Consider the following 26,318-nt stretch of genomic DNA (forward strand, 5'->3'; position numbering starts at 1 on the left):
ACTTGCCTGTATGTATGTATGTATACACATACATAGTGAAATATTGTTATTTTGTTGATATGACTGACACTTTTCCTACTTCCTTTAGTGACTGTCCCATGAGTTCCTCAAGGATAATGGACCCTAAGATGCGAGAGACTGAAGGAGATGGAGAGGACAATTCAGGTAGAATTGTTCCCTTCTCCCATGAATGGAAAGTGCTGGGACTTCTTGAGCTTCAATGCCTTAGCTCTATCACAGAGTGATCTGTTTCTGCAGAGAATGCATTCTCCCTTTCTCTCCTCCTGTTTCCAAGAGCTGTTATTTCTGACATTTTCAGAGATTTGAAATAAGATTTCTGTAGCATTGTGTGAGCAAATGAACTTCTACATCCAACAAGATCCAATGATAAGTGAAGTACTGGCAGAGATGCCTCTCAGTGCTGTCAGGCCAACTTACATGGGACAGGCACCAGCTGTTGGGATGTTTTGAGCAAAGTGCTGATTTCATTTTAAGTGGTTTCCGTCACAGAGCTTGCAACCTATCCTAATTCAGGTCTTTCCTCATTGAGCAGACTAGCATTGCATTTCAAGATTATTGCTTGATTTCTAGTTTAATACTTTGTGATCTATTGAGTCTCATAATTAGCATTCAGAATATTCCAAGATTGCTGTAAAACTGACATTTTAAAAACATTATCCTCCCTCCACTGCACATTCCACCTATGTAAGCCATTCCTACATTTAAATTGGGTTTGGTAACATTGTCCTTATCACCATTATTTGTCTTGCTGAAAAAAGGCAGTGGGTTTCCAAGTTGTAATTTCTTCTCTATCTGAGGCTGTTAATACTGAAGTTTTTCTTCACAGCCTAATTATCTCAAGAGGCAAGTAGGAATTCTCATTAGGGAAGATTATACACCATAGGTTTTTTCTTACGTGTCATAAACAGTGCAGTCCATTCTCCCAAGGTAATAGTAATTTCGGGCTATCAGTATAGTCTTGAAAGACATTAATGCAAGAGCAGACTGTGTTGCATTTTCCTGTAAAAACCAAAAAAATCCACTTATGCAGAAATTATAAAGGAATTATTATTGTTCCAAAAACTTGCACATGCTGTTGGCTGCATCTTCTTTATGTTTCTTCACTCAGGAAAGAAAAAATCAAAGTTCAAATCTTTCAAGAAGTTTTTTGTTAAAAAGAAGAGGAAAGAGACATTGTCTTCTGGGAGTAGCAGCCTGAAGTTATTCCAGTCAACAAGTGATGTCGCCGCCTCTCACGACATGCACATCAATTATGATTCTGAAGATGAACTTGAGTAAGTCCTTGGACTCTGGCTGGTAAACAAATACAGAACTGCTACAATGTTTCTAGATAAAAGACACCCCAAAAGTGCCTCCTTCTCTTGTTCAGAGTGCTGCATTCTCACACAGTTGCCTTTTTCAAGGAAGTACTAATTAAAATGATTGATGCAAGACAAATCGCAAGGGAATTGGAGGGGGTGCAGCAAGAAATAATTACTTAAAAATCTTTCATTTAATCATAAATAAGCCTTGGGTTATCATTTCAAAAGAGTGTAATTCCCATATTCAAAAGTGAATTAGATACTCAGTTTATATCTTATCAGGATCATCTTATGCCCCTAAGATGTAACCCCTAAGGACTGCTAAAGAAATTTAGATGCCTAAGCATTTACACCTGGTTTTGAAAGAAAGACAGGGATAAGAAGATGACTGCAATTGAAATCAGCAGGAACCAGAGGCTGTGGAGTCTTTATATACTCTGTATACATGGGATTCATCTAACCAAAGGACCATGTCTGCATCTGACTTAGTCACCAATGGCCTTTTGTAACTGGCAGAGAGAAGTCAATCAATATGACTAAGAAAGCTTGTATCGTTCTTGTGTAGATGACTGAAGTTGTTCAGATGAACCAAGCTCTAGAAGTGCCTGTTTCTCCCCACTGAATGTAAATGGGAACCAGGGGTGACCAGCTCCAGTGTAGGTACCTGTGATTTAACATCTGAAGTTACATCAGATGAATCCCAGCCTGTGTACCTGTCTGCCTCTGAAAATCCTGTCTTTGTTCAGGCATTGCCAAAAGTGCTACTGAGAGGTAACCATGAGAAACCCATTGTAAATTCAGATGTGTTCCTGGATGGACAGATGGACTGAGGAGCCCCTTGGCTGCCTAAAAAGCAAGCCATTGCATTGGTGGATGTTATGCCTCTCTGAACAAGCCTCCTGGTCCTCAGGCAGAGACGCTGCTGTGCGAGGGGTGGGAGAGGCAAACCATCCTGGCCATTTAAACCAACATTATGCAACGCGGCCACCAGGCAGCGCCAAACCACCAGAAGAAATTATTAACACGTTGTCCTTTTTTTTTTTCTTTTGTGGCATTGGCAAGAGTAACATTAGTCCAGCTTGAAGCCCCAGGAGTTCTGGGCTGGCAGCATGAGGTCTGACAGTGAACTGCAGCGTTGTTGTTCAACAACATATTTTTAAGACATGGATGGTCAGATTTTCTGTCCCTTGTGCACGACTCAACAAGGTCATTTCTGAGGGCGTACAGTCTTTGGCTGCTTTGGCCACATCCCTGTGCTGTTACTTGCAGGGTTGCTACGTGATTGTTTCTCAATATTTGTTTAGACAGACAAAGACCAGGAAACTCCTTGAAAGGGAGGAAAATTAATTTTAGCGCTCATAATCTGAGGAGGCATCTACAGTGCCTCCACTCCCTAGCCAGGAGGTGCACGTGTGCTGGGAAGAGCAAGCAAAGGTGCTGGGCTGGGTGTGCTCAGGGAGCACCACCGCTGGGTGGCTGCCCTTGCAGGCCCTGTCAGGTGCCCATGCCCTGAGCAGCCACCCCGGCCCTGACTGGCACACACTTTGCAAATTGCTGTAGATCTGTCTGACCTTGGATGTGTTGCAGAGATCACATTTTCACTTAGGTAAATTGTTCTTCTAATGTCTCTAATGCATTAAGCAGAAGCAGCAGGCTTTCCTCCCTTCTGCTGCAGGAATACAGATCAACTTTTTCCTGCTATTGTTTTACCAAACATATTTACAGCGGCCATTGCAAAGGAAATGTTTCTTTCTGCCATGTTTGTTTATGTTCTTCAATGTCCTATGACATTGTGTAAGATCCAAATATACACAGTTCTTCTTTTTTTTCTTTTTTTTTTTTCTCTCTTGAATGTCTACTCCATTAGCTTGATAGTTACATGAACCCAAACAGTTCTTTATTCTGTACTCTGCTGTGCTGTTTCATAGCTGTCTTATTTCAACAATTTGCAAGAAGGGAAGCCAAGAGGAAATGCTGTGTACATGCATTTCTGGTCTGTGCTCAGTTAGGCTGTGAGCTAAGCTAAAGCAAATGAGCACAGGAGACCTAGCAGCTAGCTGTCTGTCTGTGGGTCTCATTGTACCATTCCCATGAAGAAACAAGGTGTTCATGCCCCACATGTAACATTTGCAAAAGAAGTTGCGTACTGCGTGCATCAAAAGTGGAGTAGAATATGAGAGAAGCTACCCACAAGGCATCTCCTGCTTTGTCTCACTAGCCCACAGAGAAAGTCCATGAAAAAATGTGTCCCCCAGGCTTCTGAGATAAAATCCCAAGGATCTTAATATAGAGCACAGGACCTTGTAAGCATCTTGTAAGGATTTATGCAAATGATTCTTTGTGAGAACTCTTTTGCCTGAAATATTTTTGTTAATGACCTGTATGGCAGAAATATATTAAATGCTGTACCAGGCTTAAATAGTAGAGCATACTGATTCTTCCTATGGTAATGGTCAGTCATTTGCAAGACGTTCTTACATTAGCAAAAATTTAGTCCACCTTGGGTACAGGCTCATTTATGTGTGCTCCCTTCCTTTTGGACCTGGGCTTGCCTGTGACACTGTCACACCACCCAGCTGATGGCTTCCAGCCAAGGGGCAGTAGCTGTTCCATAAGATATAACTTAGTGGCTGGGGTCAAACTGTCTTTAACCTTGCTTTAGTTTGTTAACCTGACAGATAACAGCATTTGCAGATTTCTGTTTGGTTTTTAGAGGTGTTACCTAGATTAGCTTGAATGACTGTATTGTATTCATGGGAAAGTCTGGAACCTTGTGTGTGCTGTATGCTGCCCACACCTCTCTCCCACTGCTGTTCAACTGACCACCTGAGTTAAGAGTAAGAGGCCTAGCAAAAAAAGTCTGTATGTTTTCACTCGTTTGTTATATTATTCTAGGACACATAAAGGCATTATGGGAAGCAGAGCTTTGTCACATGATAGCATTTTCATCCCTGAGACTGGGCAAGAGCCTGCAAGGCCAGTAAGAGTGTTTTCTCAAGAAAACATTTCTGATCGGATTAAAGCTTTACAGGTAATTTACACAACATTTTTTTTTTTTTTCAAATGCAAGAGGTAGAATGTCTTTCCAGGCTTGATTTTTTAATTTTTTAGGATAATATTTGTGGTTGAACATTTGAGTAGTAAGTAAAATCTGTCTGCAGCTTACATTAAATGTTGCATGTGTTAGTTAGACAGCAGTATTGTATCTCCTTAAATGATAGTTGCAAAATGCAGAGTTGTTGGCTGCCTAAGAAAATGCCTAAAGTGAGATGTCCTGTGCTCTGGATCATTCAGTTGTGAAGTTCAAATAAAGGTAACTCATTGACCTGAGCTTAACAATGGTCTTGGGAAACCTCCATCACTATTGTATGCTGATGTATTTTATGCCACGCTGAAGCTGAAACTCCAGCCTACCATGAAACTGGGACCTCCACCTCCATTTGGACTTCATGCAAAGCGAACAGAGGACGCTGGGACCAGTTCTGAAGATGATGGATTACCCAGGAGCCCTCCAGAAATGTCTTCGCTCCATGGAAACCTAAATTCAGACTCAACAAGAGTGAGTAGTTCTAGTGTTGACAAAAATCAGTGTTTAATGACTTGTACCTATGTGTGGAAGGCAGAATAAATTATTTGGTTTGCTGTATGCATCACTACTTTATCTCTGAAGAATTCAAAAAATTCCATAGTCAAAATGGGAAAATGCTATCTCTCTGTGTAGACAGCTACTTAGAATCTCTGTTCCTGTTAAAATATAAATATCATGCCAGAAAATGAAGAACTAGGAAGGAGAGGATTTGTTTGTGTGTGTGCATGCGGATGCTGGGGGTTCTTTAGGGACCACAGAGAGCTGACAGGCATAAAAAAAAGGCTGAAAAATCTGTATTTCCCCTTGAATGTGCTGATAAGGGAGTTCTCTTTTTAAATGTTTTTCTAGGCTGTCATCAGAAAAAGAAACATTAAAAAAGCTGTTTTTTCTTTTAAATTATAGTTTTGTTGTGCATTATTTCATTCTTTATCTGCACGTCTTACACCTTATGTTTGCAGTGTCCCTGCTAATCCTTAAGACTAAAGAGAAAACCAGCTTACAATGTCAGTATCTGTGTGCACTCTGTGTAGACAATTTCTGTGATTATATCCACCTCGTTTGTCACCTTTTACTGAATCTCTTCCTCATTCCATCCCACAGTTCTCTGACTCTCACAAGCACCTTAGCTCTTTGAGTTTAGCTGGAACAGGCAGTGAAGAAGAAGAACAGGTAACTTCTGCTGTATGTATTAAGAGCCAAGCCATTATGCAATTATGTCTTTCAAAGAAGTGTAAGACATAAATATTACTTCCTTGCCATCTGCTGCAAAAACAACCTTGTATGTATGTAGTTGCACGCCTGTCTGTTTGCTGTGCTTTTTTTAATGCTTGTCTGTCTAACATAAAAGTTATGATTATTTATCAGCATAATTCTGACGCCAAGTAATCTTCTGTTGGTAATAATAAAGCCCTCTAGAATAGCTCATGTCCTTTACAGCCATGATTTAATCTCCAAACAGGACCAATTAGATGTAGACACTGAAACAGTATCTTTTTTTTAAAGGTGGGAAATTGCAATAAATGCTCCTTGGGTTACACGCACAGGATGAGGGAGGCATCTTGTTGAGGAGCTGTGGATAAAATCTAGATCCTATGAAATCTGCCCAGCCCCTTGCTTTTAGTACAAGGTTACCTCACACTGATGTAGAAGGTGCTTGCCTGATGGTAGTGGCTGACATTGCTGCTTAGGAGTCTGAGGTTCAGCCTTCAGTCAGATTCTGTCTGTGAATTTTGCTGAAGTTTTCAGAACTTGAGCACAAGCAAATAGATGGCTTGCCACAATCAGCAGCCAGCTGTTCTGGCTGATCAAAGGGTGGCTTTGAAAGGCTCTGAAGAATCCCCTTCAGTTGTCTGCAGCTGGAGTCATGGTGGAAACAGCACAGGGGGTAAAGGGAAGAGCATTTTCTAGAAATAGGAGGAGGGGTCGAGGGGAATTACAGAGATGAAACAGAGGAGCTAATCCTGAGCTGACTGTTCCTTGCTAATTAGGCAAAATGTATTTCAAGGCCAGCTGCAGCAGGACTCAGCAAAGATTTCTGACCACGCCTGTTAGAGTCCACATGAAGCTGTTTGAAAAACTGCTTATATGCAGTGAAATGCTAATATTTTTAAAGAAAAGCAACAAAGTGCATGAAGAAGGTTTTTCTTGTTAACTGCTATAGGCTCACTGTAAATTTGTGCAGCCCAGATGCATGTTTGCTGAAGGAGGACTGGTGTCCTCCTGTTGTTCCATTAACATCACTCTCTGACTCACTCGCTGACTCCTGAGATGTGGTGGTGACTATGTGGCTGTTCAGCTTTTTCCACATGCACCATCGTTTTGCTCAGAGCTCTCTTCATCCCAGTCCAGTTTCTTCACTCAGAGCTCTCTTCACCCCTGTCCAGTTTCAGAGCGCAGTCAGAAGGAAGCCCCAGCTGAAGGCTTTCCTCCCAGACTGCACAGTCTCCTGCATGGGATTTTGGACAGATCAGCCCTGCTTGTAGATGTCAGAGGAGACCAGCTTACAGGGCTGAGGAGTTTTGCACAGCACAACCCTGAGGTTTTGGGCAGCAGTGACACCTTGCTGTGTCTTGGAAGCTTTCCTGGATGGAAGAAGGGAGGAAGGGATTGCAACTGTTCCATCTGGGCTTTGGGGATGAGGCTCCCTTATGGCCTCCTACCCTGTGCCACCCAGCACGACCAGCTGAAGGACAACTGAGCCATGTGCACATGACATTTGGAGAAAGGGGTCTGCCAGACGTCCCCTCCTTCATCAGGCTTCACCAGAGCCAGACTTCATGGGACAGCCAACTTCTGCAGCCAGCTCAGAGCTGGCATTCACTCAGGCTGCTGAGATTTAAGTAACAAACCAGATTCTTGATTTTCCAGCATAATGGCCAACACCGAGCACTGCCAACAAGAAGACATGCAGAATTCTCGAGGAAAAGCAGAAGCTGGAAGAGAGGCTGGCAAATAATGACGTGCCTTGAAAGAGAACATGTGCTGTGGCTTTATCTTGGAGCTGAAATGTCAATGTATTCACTGTTAGGTACTAATGTATAATGCAGCCACGTATCATTTGTTGTACATTAGTCATGTTTGAGTACTAGACTGCAGATACTGTAGAGTGAAAATTAATGAGAGCATCCATTATTCAGCATGGCTGAGCTACTTTTTTTTCTTAAATAGCATGATGGGAAGCTGTGGATCCAGCCTCTGCTAAAATCAATGGGAGTTGTCCCCTGGCCATTGAGGAAGCTGTAGCAGGCCCTGGCTACACCACAGAGTATCCTTTGGCTGCAGTGCATAATGCAGAATTCTGCTTGAAGGAAAGAACTGATGCTTTTTCCCTCCCTAAATAAAATGAACACTATACTGCTCCCCCCCTTCTCCCATCCAACCCTTGCAGTACAATACTAGTTCAGAGAAAGAAGAGAACAGAAGAAACAAACAAAGAAGAAGACAGCCCACAGAAGAAAGCATGGGAAAGAAGAAATGCTCCTCTAATGAACTGAACTGGGATTTCAAGCCTACGAAGGGAGTGCTGTCATGAGTTGTCAGAGGTCATGTTAATGCCACAACAGATAGTTTGGAAATACTGCTTTGCTTCTTTGCAAAAACGAATCAGAGGGAAAGGAAGAGCCCTTTTTAGTGTCATGTTTCACAAATTTTTTAATCTCCTATTTGCCTCGGCCCTGGGACTAGAGTAGTTTTTGGTGAAGCGCACAGGCGAGCTGGATTCCAGCTTTGTGAAAGTACTGCACCCATTGGAGCATTCAGGAGTTGTTTCTGGATGGGTTATTGGCCTCTAGTAGGAATTGTCCATTGTTTCCTTCCCCAGAATAGTCTAAAATGAAATTTTACATTTCAGGAAAACTCTCTAGTTATTTTGCAGATACAAATACATGAGGAGGAAATGCAAGCTGACTTAAATGTCAGTGTCACTAGTATCTGATTCTTTTGTCTTCAGGAGAGTGTTGTAGGGACCTGATGAAGTATAGGAAGTGAGAGATGCTCCAGCCCAGCATAACTGTGGGTAGAAACCTAGACATAAATGCTGGAGGACAGACCACAAAGGAAATTGGCCTGGTAGATTCTGTAACTGAGTACTGTAACTGAGTACTCTTCATAACTGTGTCTTCTAAAACATGCTGACCATCTATTTGTGTGCTTTAGGTCTTCTAGTTAAATATGCCTTGGTCCTTCCCTCTGGACAGTATAGGATAACATTCAAGTGGCTAAAAATGCAAAATTGGTAACACCAGTATTCCATGTGCAACATTAGGAAATGCAATGTGTTTTAAAAAGATGTGAAAAAGAAAAAGAAGCAACCTTAAAATGCCAATAAACATGTCGCTTTTTTTGTAGAATTGTTATATTCATGTCTCTGTGTCTTGTTTCAGTCTTTATTTGGGGACTTGTGTTTTGTTTTTTTTCAGGTTACATTGAGTCCTTCTGGATCTGACTCTACAGACGGTCAGCAGTTCCCTAGGCATGGAAGTGCTAAAACTGGAGCTCCCCAGATATCTGACAGTACCATCTCGCCTGCAGCCAATTTTGACACTCCACCTGAGCTTTCCTCTTGCTTGGATAATTCTGCTGCTAAACACAAGCTTTTAATAAAACCCCGGAACCAGAGATCCAGCAAAATGAGAAGATTTTCTCAGGTACCTGTGAAAGCAAACAGTGTCACCTTGGACACTAAACCAAGAAGTTCTTACAGGACTTTGTATTTCCAACTCAGATGAGAGTCTGGCATGGGCATGGATATTTTACTGGGGTTTAAGAGCCATTATTTGATGAGGCTGTGTATCTGGAGTAGACACTAGGAACAGGCTAAGTGTTATGAGATTACTTGTTAACTTTTGATGTAGCTGTTGATGCAACAATGCATCAACTTATGCATTATCTTCTTAACTTTATGTTGAAGCACAGTTTAGTCTCTGTGATGCAGAAGTTGGGGCAAGTGTTATTATCAGTTCATGTACTTTTCTGAGTCTGAAAGATCCTGTAAAATCTTGAGTCTCTGAGAGTATTGATGGAAGAGCTGTTTTAACTTTCCAAATATATTTGGGCTTATATTTCCAGAAAGTACAGAAAGGATAAGTTAGGACCTATTAATTGGAACTGAATTCTTTACATTGGGACCATTATGAATTCACTCCTCTCTCTGCCCCGAAACTTGTAATCCCTTTATGTGCACTACAGAGGCTTATTTTAAATCTCCACAGAAAAAAAATGAGGTGTATGCTATTTAAAAGTGCATGCCATTAAAAAAAAAACATTTTATGTGCACTACAGAGACTTCATTTAAACCATCCTTTAAAAACACCTTTTATCTAATTCTTTTTCATATGTTATGAAGGACCTAGCTTAATTTTTCTTCTTTCTCTTGTCTTTTTAAGACTAAATTTTGCATGTCCTACTACAGTATTTACACTTTATTGTTTGTGGTTTGTTTCAATGTTTTAAATACATTTAAGCCATCAAATTGGCTTGATTAACATCAGGAGTATTATCCCCTCTGTCTCTAAGTATTACTGAGCTGATATTCTGTGATCTTTAGGCTGGGTAGAGCACTGCTGTGAGCAACACAATGACAAGGGCAGTTATTTAGAACACCATGTAAGCAACAACTCACTGATCAAAACTACTCTTCCATTTTAACGTTGTTACTGAAATGCAGTGGACTCATCATAGAATCCTATCTGCCTACACACAGGCAGATGATTGAGCCCTCCTGGCCTTCCTTGGAGAGTGTTCACATCTGCTCACATCTGCTGGTAACACAAATTTTAATGTTTTTGTGCCTGACTTGGCCTGAGCACCTTGCTTCTGGCTGACTGATGTCTTCCACCTGTAAGTTCCTGCGTACGTGGACTGTGAACGCAGGTGGCATTGCAGCTCTCTCCTTGCAATGGCACTTGCAAAGCAAGAAGTTGGAAGGACCCTAAAAGAATACAAGTTTTTTGTTCTTAGAACTAGGGCCTACATCCAAAATATATATTTACCCAACAAGCTGCAGTGAATCAGCGAGCTAGTACGGGCACCACATGTAAAGGCATATTCAGCAGCTTAATAATGTGGTTACAAATAATCCTGTATATTTAGCCAGTCCTACCTGAAGGGAAGGACTTAATCACAAGACCTCACAGATAACTACATATGCATTTATAATCTTTTATGAAATAGTCTAACTCTTGAAAGAAAAAGAAGACTTTTACAGAAGGGAGTCAGGGCTGTAATGCTGTGTGGCAGTGGGATTAGACAGAAGACTGCCTTATGGGGGCAGATACTCAGCTGGCATAGAGTGGCACAACCGGATGGGCTTGTTAGGTTTTAGCTTTTCCTTCTGTGTACCCTTCCCTTTCAGTGTCCTGCAAGGATGGGTTGTTTTATTTTTAATGCTAGTATACGGTAGCAAAGTACAAAGGGACAGATTTTTCTCTTTCAAGTGCTGTTTTTTACCCAAGAGCAACACATCTCCAGTATGCCCTGGGGGCATCCAGTGCCAAGGACACTCCGATGGCCATTGTTTTGATGAACTTCCCAGCTACAAAGGCATGAAAGCACTGGTTGTGCAGAAGGAAGTATCACTCATTGCTTTTATATTGGTTAAATACATTATTCCAGGAACTGCTTAGATAAAAAAGGCATCCAGTATGTAGGTTAGGAAAACAGCGACCTCAGCATTGGAGGTAAATATTGCCCTCCTCTCTAAGATCTTGGTTGTAAATGCAATGATGAGTAAGAAAAAAGTAAATTGTTATATGGTGATGGTGATTTCTGAATTCCTTTCTTGCAGAGGACCCAGTCTGAATCTCTGCCTGATTTGAGCTGTACCCCAGAAGAAGAAGAGGGTGATGAAAAGGAGATGCAGACAGACTTGCCAGATGCTGTATTCAAACCCAGCAATCAAGAACTGCCGTGCAACACAGCTGCAGCACAGGATGTGGCTTCCTGGCCAAAGCCCAGAATGCCTGAGGACCTTCCCCCTGCTTTGAGACCAGCGATGATTCAGACTCCTTCTGAGTCTGCTGTTGCACAGGAAGCCCTGCTACAAGAGAATGAACCGGAGGGCTGCCAACCAACACTGGAAACAATGTGTGTGGAGTCTGAGTCCTCATTGCTGTTAGGAGGCAAAGACTCAACAACTTCTTCCTACTTCAGCCCAGACAGAGAAGTACAAAAGAAAGAAGATTCCTCAGAAACACCAGTTCTGTTGTCTGGGGATGTGAGCAATGTGTCAGTCAATATCTTAAATCAAGAAAACAAGGAGCTTTCTACTGTATTTTCAGTAAACGAAATAACATCCAAAGAAGATATTTCAATTAGTAAGAGTAGTATTGTTTGCTTGGAAAGGTCAGAAGAAAATATACAGCAGGATGATCAGATACCTGTGGAAATGCCCTGTAACAAAGAGGCAAAGAAAGAGGTTACGCTATTGTCAGAGCAGTTTCCCACAGGTTCTTTCCAGCCCTCAGACTCATTCCATGTTTCACATCCTGCTTCCTCAACACGAATGGGATCATCTGATTCCTGTTCTCTAGAGAAGATAAAGACTGCACAAGAGGCAGCTGCTTCTGGTAAGGGGGAACTTTTGGGGAAGAAAGCTGGAAAAGCAGCCAATGAACTCAATGCCTTGAGAAAGTTTTCTGTCTCCTCTGCACGGGAGAGACCGAGGACCAGAAGCCTGCACTTCCCAGAAAGATCAGAGCTGGAGAGCTCAGTAAATACCGGAGTCTTCCTGTCGAAAGCAAAGGTCTCCTTGAGAAATGAGAGGTGGAAAGAAGACTTGCAGAAGGGATCAGATCTGGAGGAGGAAAAAAGTAGCAACAAAAAGCAGGCTTTGCTGCCAGAGTCCAGCTCTGAGAACAGAGGCCAACTTACAGAAATTTTGGCTGCTTGTGTTTCACCGGCTGTTGATGCAGTGCCAGTGCCAAGCGACTCTTTGGTGGTATCTCAGAATCAGCCAAGCTGTGAAGATAAAAGTCCTTTTCAAGTGAAACTTAGATCCACCTCACTGTCCTTGAAATACAGAAACAACTCATCACCAGAATCAAAAGGAATTAAAAGATACAGTGCAGAGTTTAATTTAGAAAATGAGAGGTTGACTTCCTTTCTAAAAGGTGATAAGGCACAGATCAAAAAATTAGCTGATATAAATGTTGGGGATTCTTTGAATGAGAAGATCAGACCCAAAGTGAAGTCCTCTGAACAGCTTAGTAGCAAGCCTCCATTGCCTAGGAAGCCAGCTTTGCAAAACATAACTGTTCCAAATACTACTGGAAACAAGGAGAAGCAGGACAAAGCTATTCACTCTCCTGAACCCAGAAATGAAGATGGAGACTTGGAGAAAAAGTCAAATCCTTGTAAAGTGCCTGGTAAGACTCCCAAAACTTTATAAAGTCACATAAAGTCGTGAGGAATGACCATACCTGTGGGAGAGCAGGAGGCAGCCCTGTCATGTCAATCACAACAGTGGTGAGCACGAGCTGATGGCTCTGCCCTCAGTGATGTTGCTCCCCAGTTGTCCCTTGCTGAAAAGATTATCAGAAGGACAGCAGGGAAGAAGCAGCCAAGGGAATAAGATCTTTTTGCCAGTGATTTTTGCAGTTGAGGGCATTGTTTAAAGGATCTTCAAAGTGACACACAAAAAAATAAGTGCATTAGCAAGTACTGTGAAACAGAAATACCAAGGCACTAAGTGTCCCCAGTCAGAGCTGCTGTGGGGCAGTTCAAAAGCCAGGAGCACATATCAGGTGCAGTCCCCTGCATGGGATGAGGGGCTCAGAACGCTAGACCCTCTTTTTCACCATAGCACTGAGGCAGAAATACTAGTAACTGCCTGGCATGCTCAACATGCCATTTATTTATTGTCTCCTTTGAGCTTTGCTTATGCATTTATCCATCTTTATAATTACTCACTTCTTGTTTAAAAACAAAAATTAGCTACCCTGCAGCTTCCTGGAGTCAGTTGAGACCTTAAGATCATTTCTACTGTGGATTGTTAAATTTCACCCTGTTGTCTGTATTATATAATTGGGTTAGAGTTTTACAAAAAAAAATTCAGTCCTCTGGAGAATAATATATTGTGTGCTACAGGCAAAGAACAGAAAAGCCTGGAAGTGGCAGCACTGTGTGAGGTCTCTGCAATGACAGTAAACAAGTTAGGTGAAGTATGCTCAAGCAATTCTGGGAGGAGACCTCTGCTCTTCACTTCAGAGAACAGCTGAAGGGGGAAAAAAATCTTTAGGTCTTCTGATATGTCAGAGAAACTTCCTCCCTGCCCTGGATCTGCCTGGTCACAAGTTTGGTATTGAGAGCGTAAGGAGATGCTGGCCTAGCAAATGAAGAGCTTTCTTTGTGCCATTGCAGAGCTCCCCTCCATGATGTCTCTTCTCCACTTGGGGTCAGTCTCTGAGCTTCAGAGAAGGGGAACAACAAGCCAGAAGAAGACCTCAGGACATAGCAGTCCACTTGTCCTGCATGGAGACAAAAGCCTCTTCCTGACCCTAGAGGCAACCTGCTGACACGTGGAGTGCCAGCAGATTCCAGCTGTCACTTGCTGCAGCATCACAGATATTTTCACAGGGCTCTGGCCATGTTTACAGTTTTCTGGTCTCCCAGTGGAGATCCCAATGAAGGATTCCTTCATGGCCTCCACAGCCATCCAGCCAGAGCCCCCCACACCCCGTGGGCAAGGCAGGCAAGGCACTCTCCCTGTGTATAATCCCAGCACTGCCTTGAAAGGCATTTTCCCCTCTGCCCTGTCCTGAGAGGTAGTCGATTATTTGTAGTGATGCTGAAATCTCTGATCGATTGAGATTTTGGGGAGGGTCATACTGGGAATAAGCAGGGGGTAGACCTAGCATGGTAGGGTTGGTCTGGCAGAGGGTAGTGGAAAACAGCAGAAAGCCTCTTTTCACATCCCTCTTGCTGAGTCCCAAAGTGCCTGCAGTGAGAGCGAGGCAGGAGACGGTGAATGTTGGAGGGGGAAGGGGAAGAAATGGAGCTGGGGAGCACATTTCTTTTCCAGGCTTCTCCTCTGGCTCTTGGCCACCTGAAGTGAATGCCATGTGCCCATGTCCTCTGATTGCTCTGGAACACCACCAGCCTTGGTGGGGACATTTGCACAGTGACCTCAGAAGCAAGGCCCCTTGCACACTGAGAGCTTAGCAGGGCAATCCCCTTGCCTAAACATCATTTTAAACTCTTTGAAATATTTGCCTCAGCCCAGAGAGTGGGGAGCATGCCTTTCCAACTACAAGCAGGAGAAATCTAACAAGCATGATCAGCGTAGCCCATCGTGGATCATGTGGCTTACCAGCCATCTCTGGCCTCCTGATCTGCTGGGACACCCACTTCTTTTTTTGTCCACCTGCCATTAATGCTGGCAGCCAGCCCTCTCCTAGCCCTTGAGTTCATCAGCCCTTCTGTAGAGCTGTGGTCACCACTGGGAAACACTTTGTGCTGTCAGGGAGTTTCTTCCCGCTGCATGTTAGGAAATCCCTGTGCTGAACAAGCAGACAAGCTGTGAAATGGTGATGTAAGGAGGTGCAGTTCCCTTCTGATGTACTCTCATCTCGAAAAAGACTGTTTGCTGTGTCCTGGGGTAAGCAAGAACAACTTGGTTCATTCAGTTCAGTTTTCAGTGTTTCAGCACTCCTGGTACCAAAGGCAACAGGAAGAGGGCTGGTGGAGTGCTGGTTTATCACCCCGGGCAAAAGCAGCACTCCTGCTCTCCAGAGTTTTCTAGGGAACTAGTAGGAGATTGCTTGGACTCTGCCAGGCTGCAAGGTGGCTCTTTAATGGCTCTGTGAAACGAATCACCCCAGAAGTAATTTTTAAGATTCTGGAGCTAAAGGCACAAGTCTTTGCAAGAATTAAAAGGTTAAGCTGTATTGTTTGGGCTCAGAACACTTTGCTGTAAATCCTGTAAAGGGCAGAAACAATTAACATATGCTGACAGGTTATCACAAGACTAAAACCATGGGCAGTACGTGTGTGAATGTGCATGTTAGGAGATATACAAACCAGCAGCTGAAGAGCTGGTGTGAGGAGATGTGCTCTAACAGAGAAAAGGAGCTCGGGGAGGGATGGTGAACTTAACATTGAATCAAACTAGTGTGTATTTTCTGGCAAATACAGGCTCTGAAGTGACAAGAAAAATGTTTCTCTTTACATAAAAAAAGACGCTTCTTTAATGCTGCCCTGGCCGAAGCTGAAAAGAAAGCAGTCTCTTCTTTTTTTCCGAACAAAGTTGCCTTTTCAGTTGTGTCAGGGTATTTTGCAATGTGGCTGGTTTCCAGCAGTGAAAGACTTTGATGCAAACATAGCGGTTTCTTGTGTAAAAAAGACTCTCCTGGCATCAGTGGTATAGATCCAACCAAAAGTCAAATACCTCACAGAGCAGCTGAGAGAAGAAAGAAATGTCAGAAACACTTAGCCACATCTTTTAGAATGGGCTTGTCTGAAACTGAGGAATTGGGTGTGTACACTGACACAAATGCATGTACTGCTTTGATAAACAAAGGGAAACAAGTAGGCCAGGGTGCACTAAATGCCATATGCATTTGTAAAGCCTTTCTTAAAATAACAGGTGTTTTATAAATAAACAGAGATACAACTGTGTGGAATTAAATGTGCAGTGTCACAAAACAATGCCACTGTTGTATACAGGGGGTGTCATCTCCCTCTGTAAAGTTGTTTGGGTTAAATTTGAGGATGTTTGCTTTTAAAATAGTATCCACAAGTTAGCTAACCATACTTGCTGTTAAAGGTGTGACTTTCAAAAGGCTCTAATATTCTGCCTCTGACCTTTTGCCTGCACAGATGTTTGTAAAGGGCACCCACTCTCTGCAGTCCTTGCAGGCATAAGATGCTCATTTCTATGTTATGAAGAGCCTCTGCTATATTTTGTGTGCACAAAGGCTTTTAGATTTAAAGAAAATGGGTACAATATCTGAGGCCATCTCTGAAGGAAAAAATAATAAATCAATCCCTAAATCTGAAGGTAATGTTTGAATTTCTCTTTGCTCTGCTTATCCATATAAGCAGCACTCACCCCCCCCAGATAAACCTGTATATACACCAGGTATATCTGTCTGTCAGTAGACAGAACTAGATACATATTTCTCATTCACTTTCTCTGTGTGTGTATAAATCAATGCACAATAACAAGCCAGTTATAGACCTCATTTTGTACATAAAGATTAATGTTTCATCTTCACCTTACTGTTCACACAACCAGTCTGATACACATTAAAGGATAATACCCAACTATCAGTGAGGAGTGTACACATTCATTTCTGCAGTATTTGGGCAGATGAAGTTTCATCTATAAGATCAGAGCTTTAGCCTGAGAAAAAAATAACTCAAATGCTGCTTTAGTAAGGTACTGAAGGAAACAGATACCTGCATTTAATGGGCCTGCAGCAGTGGAATTTCCCCCCTCAGGGACCACTGAGGCAGCCAGCCCTGCCACCGTCAGACTCAGTGGAGAAGAGAAGATCTGTGGGAGGGATGGAATGGAGAAGGTGGCTGTGGTTCACTTGGCTTCAGGGCTTGTCCTCAGTGGTCATTCTGGATGCTGCAGAAGTGATGAAGAACGCAGACAGAGCAGCTGGTCTTGTGACTGTCCATGTGGCTGTGGGAAAGACATGAAGGGAAGGCTTCAGCAGCCTCTGGGTGTGGTTTCAACTGGCAGCAGAAGACCTTGGCAGCCTATGTTAAATGTTAGTTTTAATACCTGGTGACATTGTGCACAGAGCAGCTTGATGGTTTGACAAGTTCTGACCTGGTATCTTCCCATTTTTGGTGACTTATCCTAAGGAGAAGGGGCTTGCTTGTCTTTCAAAAAGCCTGAGGCCAGGCCAGCTCCAAGGAAACTGGGGAAAGATGCAATCACGAGGTTAAAAGCGTGAGGGAACGAGAGACAAATTGCTGCCAGCAATATCCTCTATTAGCTTATGAAGTTGTTAGGTAATGAGTTGAATAGCATATTGTTTAAAATAACATGCAGTAATAAGAACTGAAGAATGCGATTCAGATTTTAGTTTTATTCAGAAACTCTCCCAAGTGTAATGTGGAGACAAGAGGCTCAGCTCTGCTTTGCCAGAGAAGTGAAACACGGGGTGTTTGTGGCAGCTGTGGCTTCAAACTCAGATGGCTTCTGACAGAAGATGCCACTGCTTGCATTTCATACTACTCTGTCGCCCTGAAAGTGGCATTTACCATCTGGGAACTGTTGTAGTAGCTGCTGTACACGTGATGTGCAGCAGAAGCAGGAATTAGATTGTGCTTTTGAGCACTTTTGTTTCCACTCTGGATATCCAGTTCCTTAAAGGCTGTGCTTTGCCACATGGTGAACCGTGAAAGCACACGGACTGTCTCATGACCAGGTTAGATAAGACAGGGAGGGCTTGTTCAAGGGAGTCAAGCAGTCTGTGAACTGAGGAAGATGTGCATGCAGCACTTCTCTTGTGAACAGTTGCTTCCTGAGAAAGCTTTTGGCCTCTTGGTGCCCCTGAGGGTACCAAGAGCTTCATAGGAGAGTCTCAGATCACTTCAAACTGCTGACTCACTTCACCATACTATCTCCTGGATTACTTCACCACCTTTCATCCTTCTGGCTCGAACAACGGTGTGTGTATACAGCCAAGAAACCTTCTCTAGTTGGAGGTGGGAGGATGTAAAGAACCTCTGGGCAATGGGAAAGATAATAAACAGTGAATATGCCTATTCTACCCCTTGCAGTAATTATGGCTGATAGATGAGGTAGCAGATCCTGCATGGGCTGCCTCTGATGTTTTTCTGCTGAAGAGAAGGCACTTCCCTGCCTGCCTGCCCAGCTTTCTGCTGCAAGGACTCTCACACAACAAAGGTGGAATGCAGTTGCTTAAAGAGACGAGAAAGCCCCTCCCAAAAGCAGATCAGCTCTTGGTCCTCTGTAGATGACACCACTCTGCTGTCCTAAGTCAGGCCCATACAGACAGATATAAAACCTTTAAGATGATGATAAAGAGCTTTTGATCCCTACTATCACAGAGACATTCTGATACCATCTCTTCTGGGATGATACTTGGCTCTAATTTGGCTGCCTTCTAATTGGCATGACTAGGATGTCTGGCGTCTCATCAGGGAGAACTGTCTGAAGAGCAGAAGTGCTTGATGCCTTTGTTAGAGTATCTGTCTTATGAAAAACCTTGTTATAACAGCAGCCTCCAGACAGATCACTGCAGGACTGGGAACCCTGTTGTGCTAGGTAATGCACATGAAATTACAGAAAGATGAATCCTAAATCCATGAGGATGACAGAGAAGCAGGAGCACAGGTAGCAACAAGGCCATGACATGTTGCTCAGTAAACAGAGCCTGGGCATAGCAGTCATTTTATCAGTATTGATTGTGTGGGGGGAGCAGAGGAGGAACAACGTGTAGTTCCACCAGTGTTTACAGAAAGTTCCTGTGGTGTGACAGGGAAGTGGGACAAAGCACAAAGGGTGATTTTGAATCACAGAGACTAAGAAATACATCACTAGCATCATCAAGGCCAAAGCCTGGTTCCCAGTATCAGGGGAAAGCATGGGTGGATTGAAAAGGGCCTTCAGGGTGAAGATGCTGGCCTTTCTGAGCTGAGACATTGCAGACAGTGAGGGAAGGTAAGCGGAGGTGGAAGGGGACATGTGTGCTGGTGTGTCTGTAGCTGTGCAGTCAGAGAAGCAGCCCTGTCTTTTCTGGGCTGAGAAGCCTGTACACAGGGGAAGAGGGTCTCTTTGTTGTGATGGATTTGCAGAAGTCTAGCAGGGCACAGGGTGGCTTCAATGGGGAAACATCTTTGTAATATCAAGCATAACTGCTGGATGGGTTTGCATTACAGGACATTAGGAAAATGAGGTGACTACTTTAGACAGAAGGCAACTAAAGTGAAAAGCTGCTTTGTGTACTGAGTGAGGGATGCTCACCTCTGAGGAACACTAGCCATCACCACCACCTTGAGTGGTGGCAGTTAGTCTGTGTATCACAGTAGTGCTTTGGGAACTGATGAAGCGTGGCACCTGGCTTTGCTGAGCAGTGCCCTGGCAGGGCCTGCCCAAATTGTTCATGACTTAAAAAGGTGCAGATGGGTTCAAGGGCATGGTCTACAAGCAAAGGAGGGAACGTGATAGCAGGTGCATTAGCAGACATCAACTCAACTCTTTGGATTTATTTATGAAGCTCCTAATGAAGTTTGTGCTAAGATACTCAGAGAAGATGGGTTAGCACTATTCCTTCAGCTGCTAGTGGTTATTTTGGCAAACTGCAGAAGACAAGGGATGTCTCCAGAAGGTGGTACATCTTGAAAAGGGAGGTGAGGTGAAGAAGAGAGAGAAAGTGTGTTATATACCACTTAATATGAAATACTGAAAGGAGTAATGGAGCTATTTCCAAATGTCTATAAGATAACATAGATATACGTTCCAACCAACATAACTTCGTCAAGAGCAGTCAAATCAAGTGATAACTGGTATCACAGGGCGTTCCTATAAATGTCATTATATACCTATAAGTACAAAAAAGCTGCTCACTGGGTTGATGCAAAGCTACCAAGTGTTCCAACCCGTGATTCACTGTCATATTAGATAGTGGCCATCTTAGGGCTGACACTGTTCAGTGTATTTAGGCACAAAGGTAATAGAAAAAAACGTGTGCTTATTACATTTGCAAGTGTTACCAAGTTGGAAAGCCTGTGGGCACACTGGAGGACAAGAATAGAAACCAGGGTATCTTGAGAAAGTAGAAACATAGTTTGAAAATAATATTTTCATTACAGAGAAGTAGAAAGTTCCATTATGTGTGAAAAAATAATCCAATGCACAGGAATGGAGGAGGGGAAACAACACAATCTGGAGCTCACAAAGTAAACAGAAAACTGGAATAACAAAATTATGCAAGGAGCTCGTGGTACTGACTGGTGCATACAGGAGACCATCTCAGGTGAATTGGGGTAGTCCTTCCACTTCACTCGATGCTAGCACCAGTTCATGTCAGGTGCTATGTACCAGTTTTGAGCACCTTATTTTGAAGAAAATTTGGACCAAATTAAGAAAATTCCCACAAAAGCAAGAAGTTAGGGATTCAAATTAGAGCAGGGAAGGTTTAACTTAACCAATAGTGAAAAAACTGGGTAGAAGTACAGCCAAGCCATAGGACAGGTTCTCTAGGGAGACTGAAATCTGTCCTGCCTTTTGAGGGGTTTGAGAACAGGTTAGATACGTATTTCTCAGGAAACAGTTCATGTGGCATTGCTCTTGTAACTGATCTTGCCTTGCAGCTGAAGGATAGGCTAGATCACATCTTGAGATCTTTCCCAGCCTTATTCTCTATCAGCCTCTAAAATTGGACAAAATGAAGTGAGGGCAGCCACTGGAGAGACGGGAAGAAGTTTATGGGAGAAACAGCTGTTGGTATGGAAGGAAGGGGCATAGGTGGGATGCAAAGGGTTGAAGTAGCTTGCCATGCAGGAGGGGGAGAAGCTCGTTCAGCATCCAAGGGCCTTGCTTTATCTGTGCTGCATTTGCACAGCTGGACATTCTGGCTTGTGAATTGCAGAGGTTTCTCTGCAAGATCACATGAGATGAATATGAAGGGAAACACAGACATGAGCTGGCAAAACATCTTGCCTTGGCCTTAAAGCAAAACTTGTGCTTTCTCTTTTGTGGTTTTTAGCTGACAGAGGCTTTACAATATTTTGTTGCTCAAATAGCTAGTCTGTCTCTGGTGAGGTACAACAGTGACTTGAGAAGAATCCCTGAGCAAAGAAAGTTTGTGGGCTTTCATGTGTCTGCGTTTGCAGACTCCAGTTCTTGGGAGAACATTATCCCTTTCATCTCTCATGCCTTTATGAGGCATCTCAAATATGCCTTCAGAGACATTTGCCTGCTTTCCTGATCGGGGCCATGTTCCTCTAAATTAGACTGTAGCCCTCCAGAAATGGGCCTGACAGCTCCACAGGGTCCTGTGGTGTGGTGTCCCAGCACTACGGCAGCACAGCAGCTGGGCCCCAAGGGACTCTGGGGCAGTAATCCCTCTTGACTTGGTCTGCCTCCTCCTGGGACCCCGAACAGGATGCTGGCCAGGTAACAAACTTCCTAGGAGTAGGACTGTGCCTGTTGAGGATGAGAAGCTTAACTTCTGCTCTGAAATAGCCTTCCATAAACTTAGGTACTTTAGTGGCCAGAAACAGCTGGGAAAGGTTGAGTTGTCTTTCCTTATGTTCTTCTAACGTGTCTCTAAGGGTGTTAGCACTGTTCTTGTTCCTCCCTTCAACTGCACAGAAGGTAGGAACCAGAGCAAGGCATCAGCTACTGCTGCATGGCCATGGCAAGAGCGTGTCCCGAAGGCAGCCACGGCAGGGAGGGGACAGCCTGTGCCACCCTGGGGGCTACCTGTGGCCCGCCTGTCGTCGGGTGTATGGCAAGAGCGTTGCCCGAAGGCAGCCACGGCGGGGAGGGGACAGCCTGTGCCACACTGGGGTCTACCTGTGGCCAGCTTTGAGTCGGCTGCTCTTGTCTCTAGGAGGCCATGAAGCAGGTGGGAGGAGGGAGCAGAAGGGGAGACCTTGGAAAATACTAATGAAGCTTAATTAATGTTTCTGCATCTCCCTCACGTGAGGGCAGTGACACTGACTCTGGCTGAATGAAGATGCAAAGCATTTTTCACCAGCAGAGTGGTCACTTAGTGAGCACAGGAGGATTGCTCTCTGGAGCAAACTAAACAGAATTCCTATTCACCCAGGCTGGTCACACACCCTGGGACCAGTCAGCATATTGAGCAAGTGTGAGATGGAGCTAATTACAACTCTGTCGTATAACCATGTACATAAATAATCTGTCAACAGAGAGAAGTGTACCTTCCCCTGTGGCTGCTGGCAACTCCACAAGAGATCCCGAGTCGTCTGCAGAGCCAGCCTGGGTTTCCATAGCCAGGCAGAGGCAGAAGGGCATGCAGCAGGAGCAGGGCCTCAACAGAGAGAAACAAGTGGCTCCTGATGTTAAGTCGGATACAGAGAAGCAGAATAAAGAGAAGGAACGAACAGAGGTACTTAGAGTACAAATCTGTGATGCTTTCATGTCACCTTCCTGTCGTATTCTTTGGATCTACTGCTCTATCATGTCATGCCATAACAATTACAGAGAGTTAATGAATATAATCACGAGTAACAAAGACACTGCTCTTGGCAACGTGTTACAGATTCAGGGTTCTCTGTTTGTTCAGATATGTAATTTTGTATCTCCAAGAAATCCTGGGATTATGTGAGTTGTGTCAAATTTCTTGTGTGCTGGATACATACTTAGCAGATCCAGTGTGTGTATTCCATGCTAGAATACCCAAAATGAGGTGCTAAATTGTACAGTCTCAAGTCTCTCTCAATACAGAGGGAATACATTCTCTTTAACTTTCCTTCTAAGAACAGCATTTCCTTGAACCTCCTATGCCTCCTGACTGATTTAACACTGAATGAACAGCTCAGTCCCAGAAGCTCCTAGGTAACAATTTTTAGAGCCTTGAGAAGTGAAAGAGGATAAAAATAACTTTTGCACTTGCAGACAGTGCCAAGATATAAATTCTGGTTCTCTGTATACGGGTAACTTAGACGCCCATGTGGTGCCATGGAACACAGGCTGACGCTGCCTCTTCAAAGGCCCCATGCAAAAGAGGGTGATATCTGTAGCAAGTGATCTCCCCAGATGAGAAACGTGTGCCAGCAGAAGTGGTTGGTGTTAGTGCAGAATGCTAACAAGGCTTCCCTGGTGCTGGGCTGGCTCACAGAGGCAGCAGCCTGCCTGCGAGTGCTGCCTGTTATCCCCTCCTGCACAGCAAGAGCCCTGTGCGGATGCAGGGGATGTGTGTCCTATTCCAGTATGGCATTCCCAGTGCCAATGGCCTACTTCCTTGCTTCAGATGGTACTGTTAAAAACCCAGACAGCTGTATTGCATCCTGGAATAAGAGGATCTCTAGATGATGAAAAATAGCAGTGGTTAGATAAACATGAAATACCCCCTAATAAGATGTTCAGGCAAGTCTGTGAAGTGCAATAATGCTCAGCTTTGTCATGGCACTTAAAACACCAAGAGTTTAAATGATCCCAAAATACAGTTTCTCTGTCAGAATAGGAAAGTCCAGATTTTAGCTGGCAGTGTTCCCTAAAATTCATGCCATGCATTTAATTTCCTTATATCAGCTAACAGAAACATGCCAGGATGCTCCCGACTGCAGCGCCTGAGGCTTGGTGCCACTGTACTCCCACTCTCTCCTTCTCCCACATGGCTCCAGGCCCTCTCACTTCAGGGTACTTTTTGATACTGGCAAGAAAATCCATGGGATTTCTTTCTCGTGTTCAATTTCTTTTTTTATGGAAAATCCATTTACTGTCAACTGTCCAAAAATGCAGTGCCCTAATCCACAAAATCTGGGAGGTGGAAGGGAAACATGAGAGAACAAGGCTGTTTCCAAATCCTGTGTATGTTAGTAGAGGTGTGCCAAGGGGTTGGAATACATTTTCCGTTGGAGACTATAATAACCTACTCATAGATACAATTATGAATAAAAGATACAGAGGGATAGTTTTAATTTGTAAAGTTGAGTGTTGTAGATGCTAACATGAAACACTGGAGCTTTCTGAACAGATGGCGGCCCAATGAGAGGATTGGGACCAAGGTGGGAGGAGCATGCACGGTCTTTGGACTGTGACAGGCACCACGTCCACGCCCTTTGCACATGTTCTTCCAAACAGGTCTTACTCTCTCTGCATTACTTGGATTTTATCCCTCTCTGTGCCTAGGGGTCAGTGAAGCAGCAATGGAGCAAACCAGCACACTTGGCACCTAAAACCGCTTCTGAAGAACAGAAGAAAGAGACAAAGTCTGAAGTGAAGGAGCCGCTGCTGAGAACCAATTCACTATCACATTATGTCCCTGGTAGGAGACAAAACACTTAATATGTAGACTCTTATCTCACAGCTTGGTCAGAAGAAATCCTGCCTGAGTGTGCTGAAGAAGGAGTAGGGGCTAGATCCTAATCTCTTCCCCATCCCCACACCAGCAAGGGCAAACTCTTTTCTCAGCACTCACATCTGGGGTTTTATTTGGTGGCATATTCTTTTGACCCCTTAGACTACAGAGTAATCAAAACTCATGTTGAAAGTAATGTGAATTGAGAGTGCTAGACCATTTCAGAGGGCAGAGTCCCAAATGCACTGTCCCAGAGTAAAATGTAAAATATGCACAAAATAATTTTCAATGGCATTCAGTTTTAGTGTGGTTTCCTCGGAAAGCTGTAAGGATGCCATCACAAACTGTCTGCCCATCAGTCCTCACACAAGAACTTCACATCTCTTTGATAAATTCAATTTTGAAAGAAGGGCAGAAGTGTTGAAGGGAATGAGATTCCTGAGGGCTGGGTGAAGGAGGAATTCACAAATGAATGCTCTTGCTAATGAGAAGACTCTGTTCTTTGGCCTGAGTGTTAAGACATGTTGCTTTTAGTAAATTTAGGGTCCAAAAGATACTAGTGATGAGAAAAACATTGTATTCTTTTGAAGACCATTATGGTTATCGCCTCAGTAAAATATTGCAGAAGAAGCTTCTATGAGAAATGTAGAGATTTTCTAGCATAGGGCAAGGCATGGGAAGTTTTTAATGAGAGAATTAGGCTGTACAGCTGCACAGCACCTGAACGTAAAATGCCCGTATGTTTCATTCCCAGTAGCTCCTTCACCAGCACTGGAGGATAAAGAGGAAATAAGCCACTTGAAAAAAGCCAGTAACGCTGCTCCAGATCAACCATCGTGGATGGAACTGGCCAAAAAGAAATCGCAAGCTTGGAGTGATATGCCACAGATTATAAAATAGAATGATGCAGACAAATGGCATCCTTCATAACTGAGTCAACTGCTTAACAGACCTTCTACAGCCCCGCTAATGACAGTGAAGAATCTCTCCATGCAGAAGGGTTTTGTCACACAGCTGTGGAGAAAGTGTGCAATAGGTGCAGTCAAAAAGTTTACCTTCAACTTTGTAGCAATCAGGACTGCCATGGCAAAGGATTACTTAACTGATGCTAAGGACGTACTTACACTTTGGAAAATAAAACTTCTGCCTTACGTATTTCCCGCGTTTTCTGCTTTTAATGATGCTTCCGTCAAAGCGGGATCTTTGCTAAACTTTGCAACTTTTGTTGTTGCTGGAAACTTCTGTTTGTTCTGGTTTTCTCTGTTTACGTTTATAAACTGTGCACTAACATCCTGATTCTGTTGATGTGTTTCACTGGAGGCAGCTGACACTTTCTGTCAGAGCTGTTTGGCCCATGGAGTATTCCTGAATAGCCGCTATTGAGTACTCCACTGAAATGTGCTGCTTGAGCTGCGTGTTTGCTGAGCTGAGCCAGGCGGCCCAGATTCTGGGCTTAGGTTACATTTCATGAGGCACAAATATGCACATTTATGCATGACCACGAATAAGAATTCCTCAGCTCCTTCTGTGAGCAGCCTTGGATGCACAGTGTTTGCAAGCAGGCGAGCAGTAAGGAAACTGAATGGCAGTTGGAAGCTCATCAATGCATTCACAGTTGCTTTCCTACATGAATTTGTCTGGTTGCAACTGGGTTTCCTTTATGTGAAATCATCATTCTCAATTAGGAAGATAGTACTAGTAGCAATGGACAACATGAATGTAGCTAAAAAATAAGAACTAAAGCCTTGAGCTAGAGTCCAAACTGAAATGCTGGTAAGAACTGTGAACTTCATTGCAGCATCAGCTTCACATATGACCCCCTACATTTTCTTAATTTTCATTAAAAATCAGTAACATATAGCATATCTGTACTTTATTACCTTTATATAAAATTCTCATACTCATCAGCCTGAGTCTCCCCCACCAGTTTGGGAC

General features: G+C 43.5%; 1 protein-coding gene across 1 annotated transcript; it reads left to right on the plus strand.

The window, feature by feature from the left end:
• The first annotated feature begins 98 nt into the window (after positions 1 to 98).
• Positions 99 to 25,283, plus strand: LOC103776419 (uncharacterized protein KIAA1211-like). The gene is made up of 10 exons (XM_008943929.1): positions 99 to 165; positions 1,130 to 1,295; positions 4,218 to 4,353; positions 4,720 to 4,881; positions 5,512 to 5,580; positions 8,829 to 9,056; positions 11,195 to 12,773; positions 22,270 to 22,469; positions 24,215 to 24,350; positions 25,138 to 25,283. Exons 1-10 carry the CDS (start codon positions 99 to 101, stop codon positions 25,281 to 25,283), a joined length of 2,889 nt encoding a protein of 962 aa, XP_008942177.1.
• The last annotated feature ends 1,035 nt before the right edge of the window (positions 25,284 to 26,318 follow it).

The sequence above is a fragment of the Merops nubicus genome, unplaced genomic scaffold, assembly GCF_000691845.1.
Source record: "Merops nubicus isolate BGI_N331 unplaced genomic scaffold, ASM69184v1 scaffold17937, whole genome shotgun sequence".
In the NCBI taxonomy this organism is placed as follows: domain Eukaryota; kingdom Metazoa; phylum Chordata; class Aves; order Coraciiformes; family Meropidae; genus Merops; species Merops nubicus.

Excerpts from the sequence above, each read along its gene's own strand:
- LOC103776419 (XM_008943929.1), top strand. The coding sequence starts at position 99 with ATGAGTTCCTCAAGGATAATGGACCCTAAGATGCGAGAGACTGAAGGA. Across the intron at positions 5,581-8,828 it reads GCAGTGAAGAAGAAGAACAG|GTTACATTGAGTCCTTCTGG; the intron begins GTAACTTCTGCT and ends GTTTTTTTTCAG. Across the intron at positions 9,057-11,194 it reads AAATGAGAAGATTTTCTCAG|AGGACCCAGTCTGAATCTCT; the intron begins GTACCTGTGAAA and ends CCTTTCTTGCAG.